This window comes from Ctenopharyngodon idella, chromosome 18 (genome assembly GCF_019924925.1).
Source record: "Ctenopharyngodon idella isolate HZGC_01 chromosome 18, HZGC01, whole genome shotgun sequence".
NCBI lineage: Eukaryota > Metazoa > Chordata > Actinopteri > Cypriniformes > Xenocyprididae > Ctenopharyngodon > Ctenopharyngodon idella.
In genome coordinates this window covers 32,863,289-32,881,259 of record NC_067237.1, presented here as the reverse complement: position 1 = coordinate 32,881,259, position 17,971 = coordinate 32,863,289, and the positions used below count along the sequence as shown (strand labels likewise).

Genomic DNA, 17,971 nt, shown 5'->3' with positions numbered 1-17,971 from the left:
TATAATAAAAAAAAAAAAAAAAAGCTTTCTGATGTTTTTGTTTTTTAAGTGTCTTATGCTCAACAAGACTGCATTTATTTTATCAAAAATTCAGTAAAACGTTAATTATTGTAAAATATTATTACAATTTAAAATAACTGTTTTCTATTGTATATATTTTTAGAATGTAATATATTTCTGTGATGCAAAGATGAATTTTCAGCATCATTACTTGAGTCTTCAGTGTCACATGATCCTTCAGAAATCATTCTAATGTGCTGATTTGAGTTATTGTTAATTATTGTGGTACTCAATGTTTAATTATGGTTCTTTAGCTACGTAATATTTTTGTGAAAAATGTGATGTGTTTGTTTTTGTTTTTTCAGGATTCAAACAAATGTCCAAGTTTAAAAAAACCCCACTGTTCTTTCTAATCAAAATCTTTTGTAACATTATGTCTTTACTGTTACTTTTGTGCATTTAGTGCATCCTTGTTGAATAAAAGTATAATTATAATAATTATTATTTTAGCCTTACTGACCCCAAACTTTTGAGTGGTAGTGTACCACTGTGTCCACAAAAACATTAATGAGCAATGTTTGAATTGATAAGAAATGTCAAGCATATTTGAATGATTTCTGAAGGATCATGTGACACTAAAGACTGGAGTAATGAAGCTGAAAATTCAGCTTTGATCACAGAAATAAATTATACTTGAAAATATATTCAAATAGAAAACAGACGTTTTAAATTGTAATAACATTTCACGGTTTTTACTGTATTTTTGATCAAATAAATGCAGCCTTGGTGAGCATACGAGTCTTCAAAATCCAGCAGTGTATAAGGAATCAGACTTATTTTAACCTGCTAGACCAGGGGTGTCTAGATTCGGTCCTGTCCCCAGTTTTGCTCCAACCAGCTCCAAAACACCTGCCTGTAAATTTCTAGTATGCTTAGTTAGACCTTGGAGCTAAACTCTGCAGGACAGTGGCCCTCCAGGACCGAGTTTGGACACCCCTGTGCTAGACAATCCAGAACATGCCAGTCAAGCATTTACCACTGCAGCACCACACTACCCAACATAAAGCTGCGACTCTGAGACACAAACACACAACTACTGATAAAACACACGTCTACAGTGGACACTTGAGTTTAGATTTTATTGTAGAAAAGCAGAGGACGACAACAGTCAGACTGTAGGAAAATCAGGCAATATGGCACACAAATCTGACAGACACAAACGCTCACACACACTATGTGACCGGTGTTGTATTTCCTATGTGTGTTAGGAATATATTACACTGTATATTAATTAACAACAGGTATACTGGTTGATAAGGACTGTTATTTGAGTAAACTGGGTTCTGGTGCAAGACTGACAACATGCTTTGATAATGTAGTGTTTTGAGAGCGGTTAGCGAGATGTTTTCTAGCAATTTAAAGGGTTAGTTCAGCCAAAAATTACAATTCTGACATTATTTACACAACCTAAGTCACTACAAATGTATGATTTATTTTCTGCACAAAAGGAGATGTTAAACAAAGTTGTTGCTGCTTTTTTCCACGTAATGTGAGGCCATTCATTGAAACATGAGCATAATTCATTTTTGAGAAAAGACCTTCTTTCGGATTCATGAAAGTGTTTGTATTCATACAAAAAGATTATACTTTTATATTTATTTTTGCAAACTGATTACACCGATTTGACAACACCATTTGCCATAATAATAATAATAATAATAATAATACAAATTATTATTACATATTACAAAAAAAAAAAAACTTAACCAATTAACCACATGTAAAAATAAATTTGATTAAAAAAAAATGATTGAAAACTGCGACATAGTCCATTTTGCTTTGTGTTATATTACAGTGATTCTGTGCACCAGTAGCGTTTGTCTGCAAGAACATTTAAATTTAATTTTTACAGGCATATGGCCAATTAATTCCTTTTGCATTTATGTAATATACTGGAGCCAAACCTGAGAAGGGAGTGCAGAAGTTCCCACAGCGTTCCAGTACACGCAATTTACTTATCTGTCATTTGTGGGCGGGATTATGCTAATTGTGAATTAGCACCCTAGTTACAAATGATTGGAATTCATTAACACGCACGATTAACTATAAAATCTGAGGTTTTCCGAAGCATTTGTGAATCCGGAGGAGAGTTTTTGGAAAGGTCCATTTTACACACAAATTACTCCAAATGTATTTATTGTTCATGAATGTAAATAAATGAGTTCAGGGACTGTCAGGCTACAAAAAGAACTTAAAAATGAAATTTAAGTCATCATTTACTCACCCTGGTGTTGTTCAAATGCCATATGCCCTTCTTTCATTTTCAGACCACAAAAAGATTTTTTTTTAAAAATGTCCTGCTTGTGCTTGTCCATATAATGGCAGTGAATAGAGACCAGCATCAAGCTTTAAAAAAGATGCAAAAGTATCACAGAATGGTCCCACGGGACACATGCCATATATTCCAAGTGCCCGGGGGGTATATGATAGGGCTTGGTGGAAAACAAAATGAAATTTAATGTATTATTTAAAGAAAATCCTGACCTTGGCCGCTGATCTTCTGTGTACGACTGCACGTGACTACTAGCGCCGCAGTTCACGCAGACTCACCCAGGAAAAGCACACAAGTTGTGAGAACTCAAGGTAAATAAAAACACAACATGACATACTACTCCTAAAAATCCCCCAAATAAATGTGTACTTTCTTCACTGAGGTAAATATCTTCAGACCAGAACTCGGTTGTCAGATGACTGTCAGAATGACAGCTGACAGATGTGAACGCAATAACTTCTTGTTGTGATATACAACAGATATATTCACCACAGAGAGTACAAGTACATACACCAAAAGTACATGAATTGTTTTTTTTGCCACATTTTTATTAATTTCTTACAACTTGTGTGCTTTTTGGAATATACAACTTTGCATGGGATCATTCTGAGATACTTTTGCATCTTTTTTTTTTTTTTTTTTAAAAGCTTGGTTCTGATCGCTATTCAGTGCCATTATAAGGATATTTTTGAAATCACCATTTGTGGCATACGGCATTAGAATAACACCAAGGTGAGTAAATAATGACTTAATTTTCATTTTTAAGTGAAAGATCCTTTTAATATGCAAGTAGGTAGGATGTACTATGGTGCTTTCTGCTTTGCTATTTTTGGTTCTTGAAGGCTCCCGTCCCTATTCACTTTATTTGTATGGAAAAGAGCAGCTCAGACAGTATGCAAACTTTCTCCTTCTGTGCTTTATTGTAGAAAGCAACTCATACAGGTTTGGAAGGACATGAGTGTGAGTAAATTTTATTTTTGGCGAACTATTGTGTTAACTGTGAGGTGGAAGACATGGACATACACACAGTAAGGCACAAAGGGATAAAACGGGGAGTTAATGGTTTGGCTTCCTCCACAATGTCTTATTTCCTTCTTTCAAGAACGTCAGGGAGAGTTCATTCACGAAAAACCTCACAGAAACACAAAACACTCATCCATTTGGGACTTTGGGAAAATGTGCAGCAGTACTAACACACAAAGGGCTCGTTCACAGAGCAGGCAGCTTGTTTTGTCGTCTTGTTTAAGGCTGAATGGGGGAATCCACCCATCTTTGTGCTTTTTGATGAAGCTTTGATTTTTGCTATGGAAATGTGCTCTCTCTACACACAGACACGCATATAAACACTCAACTGACTCTTCGCTAAGCCCCGCCTTAGAACGTCACTGACCAAACCTTAGCAACTATTGCCATTCATCAACTATAAAATGAGGCATTTGTCTTCAGATAACTGCGATAATGTACACTACTGTTCAAAAATTTGGTGTCAGTAAGATTTTTTTTTTAAAAGGATGCATTAAATTGATCAAAAGTGACAGTAAAGACATTTATACACATTACAAGTAACTTGAGTTATGTAATCAGATTACTTTTTTCAAGTAACTAGTAAAGTAATGCATTACATTTAAATTTACAACAAAATATCCAAGTCACTTTTTAAAGTAAGTAACGCAAGTTACTTGGTTTTCTAACTTATTCACCGATATCTCTCCTGTCACCATGTTAAGAAAAATCTTAAGTGCAGAGGCGTTGTGTGCGCTGTGTAACATGATGGTTATTGTAGTTCTAGACTAAATGTGAACATGAATTTACTCTTCTCACTTGCAGAAAAATGTATGGTATTTCTCAAAATGAATAAAAATTAAATGCAAACTCAGAATATTACACAAACCAGCAGTAATTAAATGTTAAATAACACAGATATACTTTATGTATTTAATCTCACTCAACCAAGGTCTTTGCTGCTGACCTTTAATGATCCAATTCAACCATACGAATAAGCAAAAAATACTGTAGTTAACATCACGTGTGTATTTTTATTTTTTTTATTGCTGAAGTATAAGGTGTTGAACTTTCTTCTCCTGTGTCCTATTTTTTTATTCAGAATGTCAGCACAGCTGAAAGGTTTGTTTGAGCTGCACCCTCTACTGTACAGGTGTGAATTTGCATTTCCTTTAATCTGAGGCTTATTCATTTCACTTTTAGTGTAAAAGGGCCATTATATTTGCCAAAATAAATCCTTTTGTACAAGCAAGCCCTGCCCAGGTGAGAAAAAGTACAGCAAAAGTAACGTAACATTACTTTCAATAAAAAGTAACACAATTAGTTACTTTTTAGGGAGTAATGCAATATTGTAGCACATTACTTTTAAAAGTAACTTCCCCAACACTGTTTATAATATTTCAAATAAATGCTGTTCTTTTGAGCTGTCTATTCATCAAAGAATCCTGAAAAAAATGTATCATGATTTCCACAAAAATATTGATACCACAACCTGACTATGATTCCACAAATCAACATTGATAATTATAAGAAATGTTTCTTGAGCAGCAAATGAGCATATTTGAATGATTTCTGAGAGATCATGTGACTGAAGACTGGAGTAATGATGGAGTAATGATGCTGAAAATTCAGCTTTGCATCACTAAAATATATTCACATAGAAAACAGTTCTTTATAACTGTAATAATATTGTAACAATATTACTGTATATTTGATCAAATAAATGCAGCCTTGGTGAGCATAAGAGATTTCTTTCAAAAAAATTAAAAATCTTACAGACCTCAATTTTTTTGAAGGGTCATTTAATTTATTTAAAAGAAAATTGCACAAATATTTTGCATAAAACCCAATTATTTCCAGTCCATTTCACAATAGGCTACTTGTACCATGCAATCAATTTGTATTACTTTATGAGTACGCTTTGAGTAACCGTAATTTGCATGAACGTTATTTTATAAAGCTTGCCTGAGCGAGCAACAAAGCAACAAAGGGGTCAGAGCTTAGCGAAGTATCAATTATGTGCACTAGAAAACACTATAAACATGTGCATAAACACTAGCTATCGTGTAAATCTGTTCATATGCACGCAAACAAACAACTGGCTGTTTTAGTGCAGTGATCAATATGTAAGTGCGATTTAAAGGCTTGGCACCAGGTGGCAGTAGAGAACACATAGCAGCGACATGATTGACAGGTAGAAAAGGGCAAATCCAGCCAGCTGGGTAGAAGGGGCGGAGTGAAGGGGAGGCGGTGCCAGGGAGAGCAAGGCCTCGACCAGCCTGAACACACAAACCACCTCCCCTTTCAGCACGTCACCCGCTGAACACAAACTATCCTGCCCGCAGTGCCAAGACAACCAGTGGGGAAAGATGAACATGAGTGTTCAAATAAAACACAATGAGAGGTTGATGGGATGTGAGATGGTTTTAAATTGGAAGGGAATGAGGGGGGGAGAGAGAAAGAGTTAGTGGTTTTAGCTATTAAACTTTTAGAGCATTAGTGGAAACAACAAGAGAAGTTAAAAGCCCAGTTAGTTTTGAAGCAAACGTGTTTGAGAAGCTATTTCTTAATTTGATTTTAAAGATGAAAAGGAAATAGCCTGAAGTGTGGGAGACCAAATCTACCTGAGGAACTCCAATTCTGCGGCACGCCTCTAGGAAGTTCTCCACATTTCGTCGACACTTGGCCATTGTCAGTTTGGGCTGGAAAGAAAGAAAACATGAAACTGTATGTATTCCTATGAGCAAACACACACATACACAAAAACTTATAAATGTAGTTATGAGCAAAATAAATCTGAAAAGTCACTCACCACTGCCGGTGAGGGTACATGGATGCTCGGTATGGATCGGGGACGCACGTGGTTGGCCAGATGGCACAACACGACCCCGTCAGTCAAAGCTGCCCCAAGATCACTGGGTAAAGACACCTTGAGTCGACACTCGATATTCTACATGAGGGAGGCAAAAAGAGACTTACAGTTTTTATTTGTAATATTTTTATTTGAATTATATATGCGTAACAGGACAGCGCAATAAATTAGATATAGATAAATTAGATATTAAGGAATTTAATACAATATAATTTAATAATATATAGATAGACGCACCCTCCTCAGCTGCTCTATCAGTACCGCCTCCTCTCCCGTTGGGGCTGGAGACTGTGTGGGAGTGGCTTCCACTGGCTCCGTCTTCTGTGTGTCTCCTGCAAAATGGTCACACATGCCATTAGGTATACGTAATCATGGCATAATTACATGAGCAGTCCTAATTAGGAACGATGATTGACATGCTTGTAATAGAGCACAACAGTGACTGCCCACTTTTCAGTGTTTTAGTATTTATATAATATATTGTAGTATTTATTAATATTTTGAAGTAGCAATATTCATATTTTCAGTTTTCATTTTAATTTTAGTTTAATTATTAGTATCGTTGTTATTTGCTTTTCTCATTTTTTAATATTTCTATTAAGCTGTAATTATTTTATATTTCTAGTAGTCATTTTAGTACTTTAGTACTAATTTTCAGTTAGTCACCAAGGCAACATTTCTAATTTTTATTTTTAAGTTTTTCATCATACATTTTATTTCTGCTTTTTCTTAAATTAATGACAAGGATTTTTAATAGTTTTAGTTAACAACAACAACACTGCCACCTTTTCAGTGATTTTGGTTCCTGAATGACTGTATTTCCCATTTTGAAAAATTCTTTACTTAAGAGTTCAAGGCAAACCAACTAGCTCCGAGATGAATTACATCAACACAATATGTGATTCGAAGAAAAAAAAAAAAAAAAAATGTATGAAAATAAACATTAATAAGGCAAAGGTACAACACTGGTATACAAAACTACTGAGTAAAAGTATCTGATAAAACATTTTGTTCAGAGGTTTATTAAAAAATATTCAAATATATATATGCAATCTCTGATTTGTGCACTTAAATTACAATGCTTCATTCTGGGAGTGGGCAGTCAAATAATATAACAGTTTTTCTAAATAACAAATTTCTATTGTTATTTCATATGTAATATGATCCAGAAACACATTAATAATGCACAGTGCACATATTAAAAAAGTGCACTACTGTTCAAAAGTTTAGTCAGTAAGATTTCTTTTCTTTTGAAAGTAATACTTTTATTCAGCAAGAAAGCATTAAATTAAGTGACATTTATGTTACAAAAGATTTCTTATTCAAATAAATGCTATTCTTTAGAACTTTCTATTCATCAAAGGATCCTGAAATAAAAATGTATCATGGTTTCCAGAAAAATACTAAGCAGTACAACTGTTTTTTGTTGTTGTTGTTTTTTAATATTGATAATAATAAGAAATGTTTCTTGAGCAGCATATTAGAATGATTTCTGAAGGATCATGTGACACTGAAGTACGGAGCCCCGGACATGACATGCAGGAAAAAAAAAAAAAAAATAGTAGGCTAAATCGTGCGGACGTTTTAGTAAATCGAGGGAACGAAATAGTAAATTGTGCGCACGATTTAATATTTTTTCTTGCATGTCATGTGTGGGGCTCCGTACTGAAGACTGGAGTAATGATGCTGAAAATTCAGCTGTGCATCAGAGGAATAAATTACACTTTAAAATATATCAAAATAGAAAACAATTCTTTTAAATTTTATTAATATTTCAGAATATTACTGTTTTTGCTGTATTTTTGATCAAATAAATGCAGCCTTAGTGAGCATAAGAGACTTTTCAAAAACATAAAAAATCTTATCGATCCTAATCTTTGAACGGTACTGTATGTGCATCACACGCTTAATCATGGCATCACAAATGTCCCGCAAAGAAGCAATCAACTGCATAAGGTAAACAAACCTTTTTTTTTCTCCTCTCGCTGACTCAGGCGGAACAGATAACTCTCAGGTCGCTGGTTGGGGCCACGGGAGGGAGACGGGGCAGCAGGGCTGGGGTAAGAGGGTGATTGAAGGGCTGCAGGACAAGCAAAAAATTGTCAAAATGGGATGTGGGGCAAAGAATTAAATAAATAAATAAAAACAGCAGTAAAGAAAGAGAATGAGAGGAGTTCAGGATTTAAATGAATACATACCAGTGGGTGACAGCGAGGCATAATCTTCACCTTGCTACCGAAGGCAGGAGTTGAATTGGAGAGAAAATAAGATGTGAAAAAGGTCAAATGAGTGGAAATAACAGAATGAACTCTAAGTGTGAATCTCAAAATGAAATATCAGTAACCAATATTTCTTGTCTGTTTTTGTGAGATTCACCCACACACCTCACTTTATATTACGTTTTTGATGTGAGAACTTCCAAACCCTAAACAAGCATGTACATGAATCAGCTGAAATCTTACACCATGTCCTAAACAAGCATGACACGATAGGTTTCCAGCATAATTTCCTCAATGAAACTTGTCTTATTATGCTTTACTGCATTCTACCTGGTTATGACAGGGTGTTAGATCTGAGTGCAACCACAACCGCATCTTTGTATAATGATTTTTTGAGAGTAAAATCTTCAAGAAACATCCACAGTCAGCTTATTTGCATCTACAGAAATAGAGGCAGAGGCAGATCATCTCCAGGCTCTTGCGGTTCAGTACCTGCGGCGTACAGGAGGGGGCGACGGATAAAGTGGGAGACACACACCCATCCAGCGGCACAGCAGAGAGAGACTAGCCAGCCACAAAGAAATGAGGAGAGGATAGAAATGAAATGAAACGAGGAGAAATAAAGGACGAACGTAGGAAATAAATTGAGAAAGTGTAAGTGTTTTTTGAAGAGTCAAAGATTTCATAGTTTATTACTGAAAATACTGCAGGAAACACACATCATGAAGAGACAATATTACAGCAGTAATGCATTAAAGCTGCAGTCCGTAAGTTTTGCCTCTTTGTCTCCATCTCTGTTTGAAACCTGCAATTGCAGCTATTTGTGGAATTATCTTTACGTGCGTTGTGCGTCGGCATGGCTCCTCAGCGAGGATGAATCTAATGTTTGCTGTCAGTCACCACATCGGTGTGGATACTGTACTTCAGAATCACAGATTCTACGTCTTGGAAGTATGACCAAAAATAAGAATTTTCACCGGAAAATATCTGAACAAGTAACATGTCTGCCACTTTTGTTCTGACCAACTGAGAAAAAAAGCATTACAATAAATCGCGCTACCAATGGTGATTAAATCTAACGCTCGCTTAGCTCATATCACATCAAACTGTGCAAATTATTATTATTGTTATACTTTGTTCTCAAATTGTTAATGTTAACAACATCAGCATTGTGTGACTGTGTATTTAGTGTGTATTAGCGTTACCTGTAGATTTCAATTTCTGTAGCCACTCCCCAGTTCTTTTGCTTTTGACTACAGGTGAATCTCAAGTTGTCACTGATGATTGTCATTTGGACTTTTCTGGATTACAATCCGCCATCAAAATGATAAGTTTAATTATTCCAGCTGCTGTGAGAAAAGGCTATAAATGATCCGCCATCTGCAGCATCCTCACATGATATAGCCTACTAGCTGGGACTCCTTCATGTAAACAGACGTGACGTAATGACGCAAAGACGAACGGCTGCATGCTCGAACTTCCCACGGAAACCCACCAGTACCGATTTTATTATAAAACATTACAAGCTTAGCATTGTGAATCGGGCTAAGGTGAACACTGGCTGGTTATGTACTTGCTCAAAAATTGATTTTGGATAATTTTTAACCAAAAAAAAGTTACGGACTGTTGCTTTAAATAAGGTTTTATTTATTATAAAATTTATTATTTATTAATAAAAAATAATTTTAACAAATATAAATTAATTTATAAATTAAGATTAATGTTTAGTACATAATTTAAGAGTAGTATTATCAAGAAACATCCACAATAAGCTTATTTGCATAATAATGGGGGCAGATCATCTGCAGACTCCAAATAAACATAAATATTTATTATACATTTAATATGTATTATTTAAAATTTACTAATGAAATCGAGAAGTGCTGCAACATAGAAAAGATTTGAGGTTCATTCATATTCCTAACCCTAATTATAACCAATACTAATTGTGATGCTTTACAAACACCACTAACAAAAGTTTATGCTAAATCTCCATTTTGACAGCAGGTAAACGTGTTTGTGTGTCTCTTTCACCTGTTTGTGAGGGTCTGGCCTCTTCTTTATAGTGTTGGTATCTGTGTCTATCTCAAATATCAGTAGAGGCTCAAACTCACTCTGACACAGACAGAACAAACATGAGAGAGAGAGAGACAAGTAGAGAAAGAGAGATAGAAAGTAAAGGGGACAGACAGGGAAGCAAAAAGAAGCAGGGCAGGCGTGTTAAAGATGCACACTGGGAAAAGCAGATATAATGTTAAAGGTGCATTCAGTAAGTGTCAATAATAAGTAAATAAAACAATATATATAATGTGATTCATTTTATTTATGTGTAAAACTTAATTACTGAGTGCACCTTCAAAGCATGTTAGCAGTTCAAACGGATCAGAAAAGCAGTTTTAAATGGAAATAACCTTAAATCATGTTAATACAGTATGCAAAGTTCTAGACTAATACTGACATTTGTTAAGGGAAGTGAAAACACAGTGAGAAAGGAGATGGAGGATGACGCATGATCCGAGCTGTTTGGCTCTTACCATGAAGAGGGCGGAGTCATCAGTGTGAGTGGACCGTCTGGAGGGGTACAGACTCTGGGGTGGGACAGTAATGCTTATGACTACGGAGTCACTCACACACACAAAGCAGGATGAACTGATGGATAGGGGGAGGAAGTGAATGTACAAATATAAGGATGAGACTCACCTCACTGTCTGTTGGACTGAGCTTCGTAGGGCTTGGAGTTGATTTATGCTGAAAGTACAAAGACAGAAAATTGTCTTCACATCATAGTGGTAGCACTGGGCATATTTTGGGAGAGTTTCTGACTGGGATTTGGATGAGAAAGATCAAATTTTGCCCTTCAGAGCATCTCCATGCAACTCAATGTTAATGTTTCTTTTTCAAATCCACCATTTGATATTATTGCTAGAACTTTTATTATACTAACAATAAATTGCGTTAACTACTCGCAAAATTTAAGCAGCTTAAAACATGATTTAATAGCTATAGAGTGCTGCTGGGATGACGTATTTTTGTATAAAAAGTTTTGTTTTAGGCTACTTAAATTTTGCCAATAGTATTTTGGTACGCCAAAACCTGGAAAAGTCAAAGGGTTTTTTAAAGGGTTTTTGGTTAAATGCCAGAAATAAGGTCTGTGGTTGTCCCTATGTGACGTTTGGATGTGTTGTTTGGTGTACTTTTTTTCTCTTCCGTGCTATTTTCTGCCACTCTCTGTTTTCACTTTCGTAGGTGATGTACTGCTTATTTCCCTCTGTTGTCAATCATCCAAGAGGGGCAGTTGAGCATGCTGACGTCAAACGGTGATTTGTGACTGATTCGCCACCGGAAGCCCGGAAAACTACATAAAGGACACGTCAACGCAGAAATAGAGACTTGAGCTGTAATTTTGCACTTTGTAGTTTTGTTGTGTTTGTTTTGTTTCATCTTTATTTTGAGTTATCAGTTTTATCAGTGTGTTTCAGTAACCATGTGAACCAACATTATCTTGCTGACCCTATTTTGGTTCCTTCATTCTTGAGTTGTTGAAAGCAATACCGTTGTGTTTGTGTGTTTGCTTTTCCCACTCCCTAGACCTTCAAAGCCAGGGAAGGGTCGTAACAGTGGTCAACACAAGCTTGTGATTTTTATAGGGCTTGTCTTGAAAAAGCGGTTGCTAACAAGTGGCTAAATGGGACTACAGAGGTTGTCTGGGCCATTAAACATCAAGCTGAAAAGGTAAACTCATCTACTCACTAGTCTGCTTTCACAGCCTCATTGTGCACATTGCAAACTATTCAAACTCAGACTTTTCAGGGAAAATGTTTTTAAATAATGACTGAAAGTTGTCGGAAGCTTAAAGGGTTAGTTCAACCAAAAATGAAAAAATTGTCATCATTTACTCACCCTCATGTCATTCCAAACATCTTCGAAACACAAATGACGATATTTTAAATGAAATCTCAGAGCTTTCTGTCTCTCCATTGAGAGCTACGCAAATAACACTTTTGTAATTTCAAAAAGTTCATACAGAGATCGTAAAACTAATCCATATGAATTGAATGGTTTAGTCTAAATTTTCTGAAGAGACTCGATCGCTTTATAAGATGAACAGATTGAATTTAGGCTTTTATTCACATATAAACCTTGATCAGCAAACAAAAACAGAAGCTCAACCATACTTACTTGATGCGTGAAAATGCAAACTTGCTGCATAACACATGAGAATGAACCTCATTGGTTCTCGCATGTCAAGCAAGCAGGCTTGAGCTTCCATTTACCATATCTGATGTGTGCAGTGATGAACATATGTGAATATGAGATATGTGAATAAAAGCATAAATTCAATCTGTTCATCACATAAAGCGGTCGTGTCTCTTCAGAAAATTTGGACTAAACTGCTCAATTCATATGGATTAGTTTTACAATCTTTTTATGAACTTTTTGAAGCGTTAAAGTGGTAGTTGCATAGCTGTCAACGGAGGAACAGAAATCTCTCAGATTTCATTAAAATATCTTCAATTGTGTTTTGAAGATGAACAAAAAGTCTTACAGGTTTGGAACAACATGAGGGAGAGTAAATGATGACAAAATTTTAATTTTTGGGTGAACTAAATCTTTAAGAGTGGAGACGTTAAAGTCATGCGCCCATGGTGTAGTTCATTATTAGACTACCTTTAACTTTTTACTTCTGGTGATTTTTACACTTTAAAATTCATCAATTCATCAGTTCATTTGTGAAGATTATCATGATGAACAAAACGTATAAGAATCATAAACTTTTGTTTGTCACAGACCTTATTTTCTGCAATAATCCAAAAGCTTTTCACATATTGGGATTGTATTGAGGGAACCAGGATGACGCTAACTTACAGCCTGCAAAAATATGTAATCACTGCAGCGCTCTATTTGGCTAATACATTTATAATAAATTGTGTGTGTCAGTACCTTGACGTAATTCATAACCACATCTCTTTGCACTGATCTTGTTTTATGTCTCTCTTCCTCGTACCGCAGTGCCGCCAGCTGAGCTTCTCGTCTTATTCTCTCCACACCACCACCAGAACCTGACGCCACACCAGCAGACCGCTGATAGACAGAACCAGAGTAAAACCACAAGGTTTTGTTTTGATTTACTGTATCATGTGGTGTATATGTATAAAGACTCTTACCTGGTTATGAGTGTATGAAGACGTGACCGCCGTATCTGACCCACCACTGAAGAGAGAACAACTGTTAGTGACAACACAGATGACATTTTATTTCTCTGTTAGACTTGATTCTTTTGCTCTTCTGAACTATTAATTTTTTTTTTTATATATATATATATATATATATATATATTTTATGTATTTTTTGCCCCTTTAATGTTATGTTAACATTTTATATTATTTATATTATGATTACATGTATGTATATATATAATTTATGTACAAATATATGTATAAAATTGTTATGACAGTGTCATTTGGTCAGTACCGGTTATGTAAGGAGGTTTGGCGTCTTGGGTCATCATTTCTTAAGTCTCTGGATGGGCTAGTCTTCACAGGTGAACCCTAGAAACAAAGTTATCATAAACCCTGTTGGTAACATCAAAGTCAGAACTAATGTGATCAGTCATTAAGTACTAATACACACCTCTCTGGTGATTCGTCTTTCAATGTAGGCCATAAACTGAGAGCTGAGGCTGACTGGATCCGTCCCTCTACGGCTCCGTCCATCCTCCTCATCATCATCCCCTGTACAGCTGTCAATGAAGTCTATCTGTTCAAGCTCTGCTTCCACTACAGAAAGTGACAAAGTGCTTAAAACCCACTTAACCATGGTAAAAATCACTGTAATACACAGCTTCTCATGGGTTATTATTAGAGATGCACCGATGTATTGGCCGATTTTTGATCAATTTACAACCACCGGCATATCGGCTATAGCATGAAAAAGGCCGATATATCAACCGATGGTTTATTAATTAACTGCGTGAAGGCACTGAGCTGTTTAATGTCTGTTGCATATGATTTCCGCGAGGCGGAAAGCGCATACGGAATCGTGGAATCCAGTCATAAAAATGGAATTTAGGCCACTGTATAACAAGGAATGTCACGGAATTTGTCAAAGTTTTGGTGAATAAATAAAAAGTTGGTCAGTACACTTAAATTGCGATATAGACTAGTGTCTTCGAATACCGAGCTGCAAAAAGACTATTTAAACATGAATCCTGCCTGTTCTGCGCGTCTCTGTGTTAATGAATGGCACAGACACGCGGTTTCATTTAGCATACCACACACACACACGAGACACTCGCTGTGTTTTTCAGGCTCTGCCGCCTCACTATGTGAGGACATGAATGCATGAACTGCATCTCCAGAGTCACTTTGTGAGAATTTTACTGTTTCATTTGAGAAAATCTATTGTCATTTCATAATCACACAGAACCTCGAAAGTCTTCGTCAACCCGTCAAAATAAAAGTTCAGTTTAACCTGAAGTAATTGTGACAGAAATATATTACTGTTGTACAATAGAATTTAGCTGTCTCAATGTAATAATATATGGATTTAATTTATACGGTGAAGAATATGCAGTGTTATTTTACATTTGTTTACTTTATTTCTGTTTCTGAAAACTGTTACACCTACATAAAAGCACTGCTTATTTCATATGTAGGCTATCTTTGTTCTGTTGTATTTATGTAGGCCTGCTGAATGATAGATGGATCCAATCCATGTTCTTTAGAAATTATTTGATGATGCAGCAATAAACTAGCTAGTATAACTTAATGCATGGATAACTTTGCCTATTTAAAACATGATCAAAACACTATTTTAATGACTAATGTTAATGACAAAAATAAGAGAGCAAGTGACAAAAATCGGTATCGGAATCGGACAGTAATTGTTAAAATCGGTATCGCTGCATCCCTACTTATTAGAGTTTATAGTCTAAACTATCCATTTCATAAGTGTAGATGTCATCTCACATGTGCCATTGGTGATGTGAGACCCTGTCCGATGATCCTCACGTTCTCTTTCTCGATCTCGTCTCTGTCTTTGCTCTTTGGTGATTTCTGCCACTCTCAAAGGCAAGTCTGACAACTCGTCTGAAGGCTTTAAGAAGGGATAGATGGGGAAAAGGCAGAACAGATTTAATTAAAAAATAAAATAAAATGTTTAAAAATAATTGTTGGATAGATTGGAATCTTGATTGAGTGACCTGACAAGCACTTGCCTCATTTCCTGACCACCTCTTGTCTCCGCTGTCCACACTGTTAAACCCAGAGTCCAGAGCTCCATACGGCCGACCGGAATACAAATCCTCTGCACTGAGAGGAAACAGACCAGAGAGAACAACATCATATCATCATTTTGTTCCATAAGGAAAAATGCATAGAAATAGTCTGGTAAATGACTGAAATAACTTTAATATGCAATTAATTTTAACACTCATATCACCCTACAGGAGATAAAGTAAAAATGACAAGATATTTTACAATTTCTGTAGAAATGTGAGTGGTGTTTACCGGGGTGATGGTAAAGTGTTTTCAGTGGTTTTTAACACGTTGCTATGTGATTGCTAGGGAGGTGTGGGTGGTTTCTTTCTGGCCCAAATGAAAGAAGCCCACTCTCTAATCTTTGTGAACTTCATTTTCTATATATGGCTTGGGTCCTTCTTTCAGTGCAAGTCTGTTTTGTTTTGTTTTGTTTTATTCATTTCACTTCACTTAATTTCCACCAAGCAAAAAAATAATCTGATAGTTGTGGTTTGTATTTTAATGACTCAAATCAAAGAAGCCCATTCTCCAAGTCTCTGTGATCTTCTGGCGTCTAGATTTTTCTGGCATCCCTACTTTAGTGTAAGTCTATGGGATTTTTCCCCACCATTTTAATTTATTTATTAATTTATTTAACTTTACTTTTATTACCACAGAGCAAAAAATGATCTGAATACCTCTCCTAAATAAGATTTAAGCATCGTATGAACATGTTTCTGCAATATAAATTTCTGCCACTTGAAAAATTTGATGTCCACATCATCTTATCTACCGTCATCCGGTGTTGCTGCAATCTTTCCTCTCTTCATACCTTCACTGCAATCAATCTAATCTTTCATTCAGTCTGTGTTTTTTCCTTTCCCTCCCTTCTTATCTACAGAATCGCCCTGCTCTGTGTGTCCTCTGAGAGATGCAGCGATAAACACTGGCTCAAATGGATGTGGGTACTTGTGGGTACAAGTGAAAGCAGTTTGATCCACATTACGCCCTCAAAACCCAGTGAAATGAAGTGTGTTCTCACCAGGATCCGAACGGCAGTGGTCTTCTGTCGTAGTCTGGAAGGTCTGATGCTGCTTTACATGCCTCCATGTTCAGATATTTAAATATATGGATCTTTCCCTTTATACAGATCTGTAGGAAAATGCAGAACCACATCAATAAACATGATCCTCAGGATGTGAAACCTCTCAGAAGTGCTAAAGGGGACCTATTATGCCCTTTTTCAAAGTTTTGTTTTTGGGGTCTACTAAAATAGGTTTTCATACATGAATGTTCAAAAAACACATTATTTTTCACATATTTGACATTGTTGCAGCACCTCTCTTCCCTGTTTGTCAGTAACGCTCTGTTTAGTTCCAGTCTCTATGAAGCCCCTCCTTCTGAAAAGTGCAATGTGCTCTGACTGGTCAGCTGGACCAGTGTGTTGTGATTGGTCAGCCACTTTAAGAGTGTTTGGGAAAAGTCACGGCCTTTACCATAACCGCGAGTTTCAACACACTACTAACGCAACTCAACCAGGCCTCGCCCCTTTTTTTCCCCATACGCCTTGGGCAGGAATTATTTAAATGAGGAATATTGTGACGTGTTCATTACCGGAAGAAAACTTGAGACTGAAACATGTACAAAAGCATAATAGGGCCCCTTTATTAGGACCTCAAAATAGTTTGAAGGACCCCAAAACAGGATGTTTAATGTGGATCAAAACAGGAACATGTGTTACCTGTGCAGGTGGGCTCTGCAGAGGATTGTTGTCCAGAATGATGCTCTGAAGGTGTCTGAGATTGCGGTAGCATACAGGGATTGTCGTTACCTTGTTGCAGGAAAAATCGAGCCGGACCAACGGGAGCTCAGCCAACTCTGCAAACCAATCAACACAGAAATGACACAACACATCAAAAACATCACTCATTTCATACAGGTGCAGGTGCCTGCGTTTCTGACCAGGAGGCAGGCGAACGAGGTGGTTTCTGCGGATGTTGAGGTCACGTAGAGCTTCCAGCTGACCGATCTGTGGAGGAAGTGTCTGGATCTCATTACAGCTGACGTCCTTGAAGAGACAGAGAAAAAGTTGATAAGTAATGTGCAGGAGTGAGAGAAAATGTGAAGATAAATTTCAGAGCTCAAGAGAGAGAGCTGGTCCACACACACCAGTTCAGTGAGCTGTCTGAGTTTGCCCAGATCCTCCGGCAGTGATACCAGCTTGTTATTGCAGGCGATCAGAACTTTGAGCGGCAGTCGGCACAAATGAGCGGGGAGAGTGGACAACTGGTTCCGACTGCAGAAAGAA

The 17,971-nt window shown here is 36.5% G+C and overlaps 1 protein-coding gene across 7 annotated transcripts in view; it reads right to left on the bottom strand.

Moving 5' to 3' along the window:
* lrch3 (leucine-rich repeats and calponin homology (CH) domain containing 3) overlaps positions 1–17,971 on the bottom strand; it is a 38,604-nt gene that overhangs the window by 4,296 nt on the left and 16,337 nt on the right. Inside the window, exons 3-22 of one of the 7 annotated variants that reach the window (XM_051871352.1) lie at positions 17,833–17,959; positions 17,626–17,731; positions 17,405–17,541; positions 16,706–16,815; positions 15,642–15,735; positions 15,394–15,520; positions 14,057–14,202; positions 13,898–13,974; positions 13,591–13,636; positions 13,367–13,507; positions 11,126–11,173; positions 10,960–11,013; positions 10,460–10,540; positions 8,918–8,989; positions 8,405–8,438; positions 8,173–8,286; positions 6,444–6,538; positions 6,147–6,284; positions 5,959–6,036; positions 1,126–5,669 (exon numbers count right to left, since the gene is read on the bottom strand). In XM_051871352.1, the coding sequence (XP_051727312.1) occupies positions 5,472–5,669; positions 5,959–6,036; positions 6,147–6,284; positions 6,444–6,538; positions 8,173–8,286; positions 8,405–8,438; positions 8,918–8,989; positions 10,460–10,540; positions 10,960–11,013; positions 11,126–11,173; positions 13,367–13,507; positions 13,591–13,636; positions 13,898–13,974; positions 14,057–14,202; positions 15,394–15,520; positions 15,642–15,735; positions 16,706–16,815; positions 17,405–17,541; positions 17,626–17,731; positions 17,833–17,959 (2,023 nt within the window). In that variant the 3' untranslated portion in view covers positions 1,126–5,471. Of the gene's footprint in view, positions 1–1,125; positions 5,670–5,958; positions 6,037–6,146; positions 6,285–6,443; positions 6,539–8,172; positions 8,287–8,404; positions 8,439–8,917; positions 8,990–10,459; positions 10,541–10,959; positions 11,014–11,125; positions 11,174–13,366; positions 13,508–13,590; positions 13,637–13,897; positions 13,975–14,056; positions 14,203–15,393; positions 15,521–15,641; positions 15,736–16,705; positions 16,816–17,404; positions 17,542–17,625; positions 17,732–17,832; positions 17,960–17,971 lie in introns of those variants that run through there. The other 6 variants (XM_051871353.1, XM_051871354.1, XM_051871355.1 and 3 more) reach the window with 6 other exon arrangements.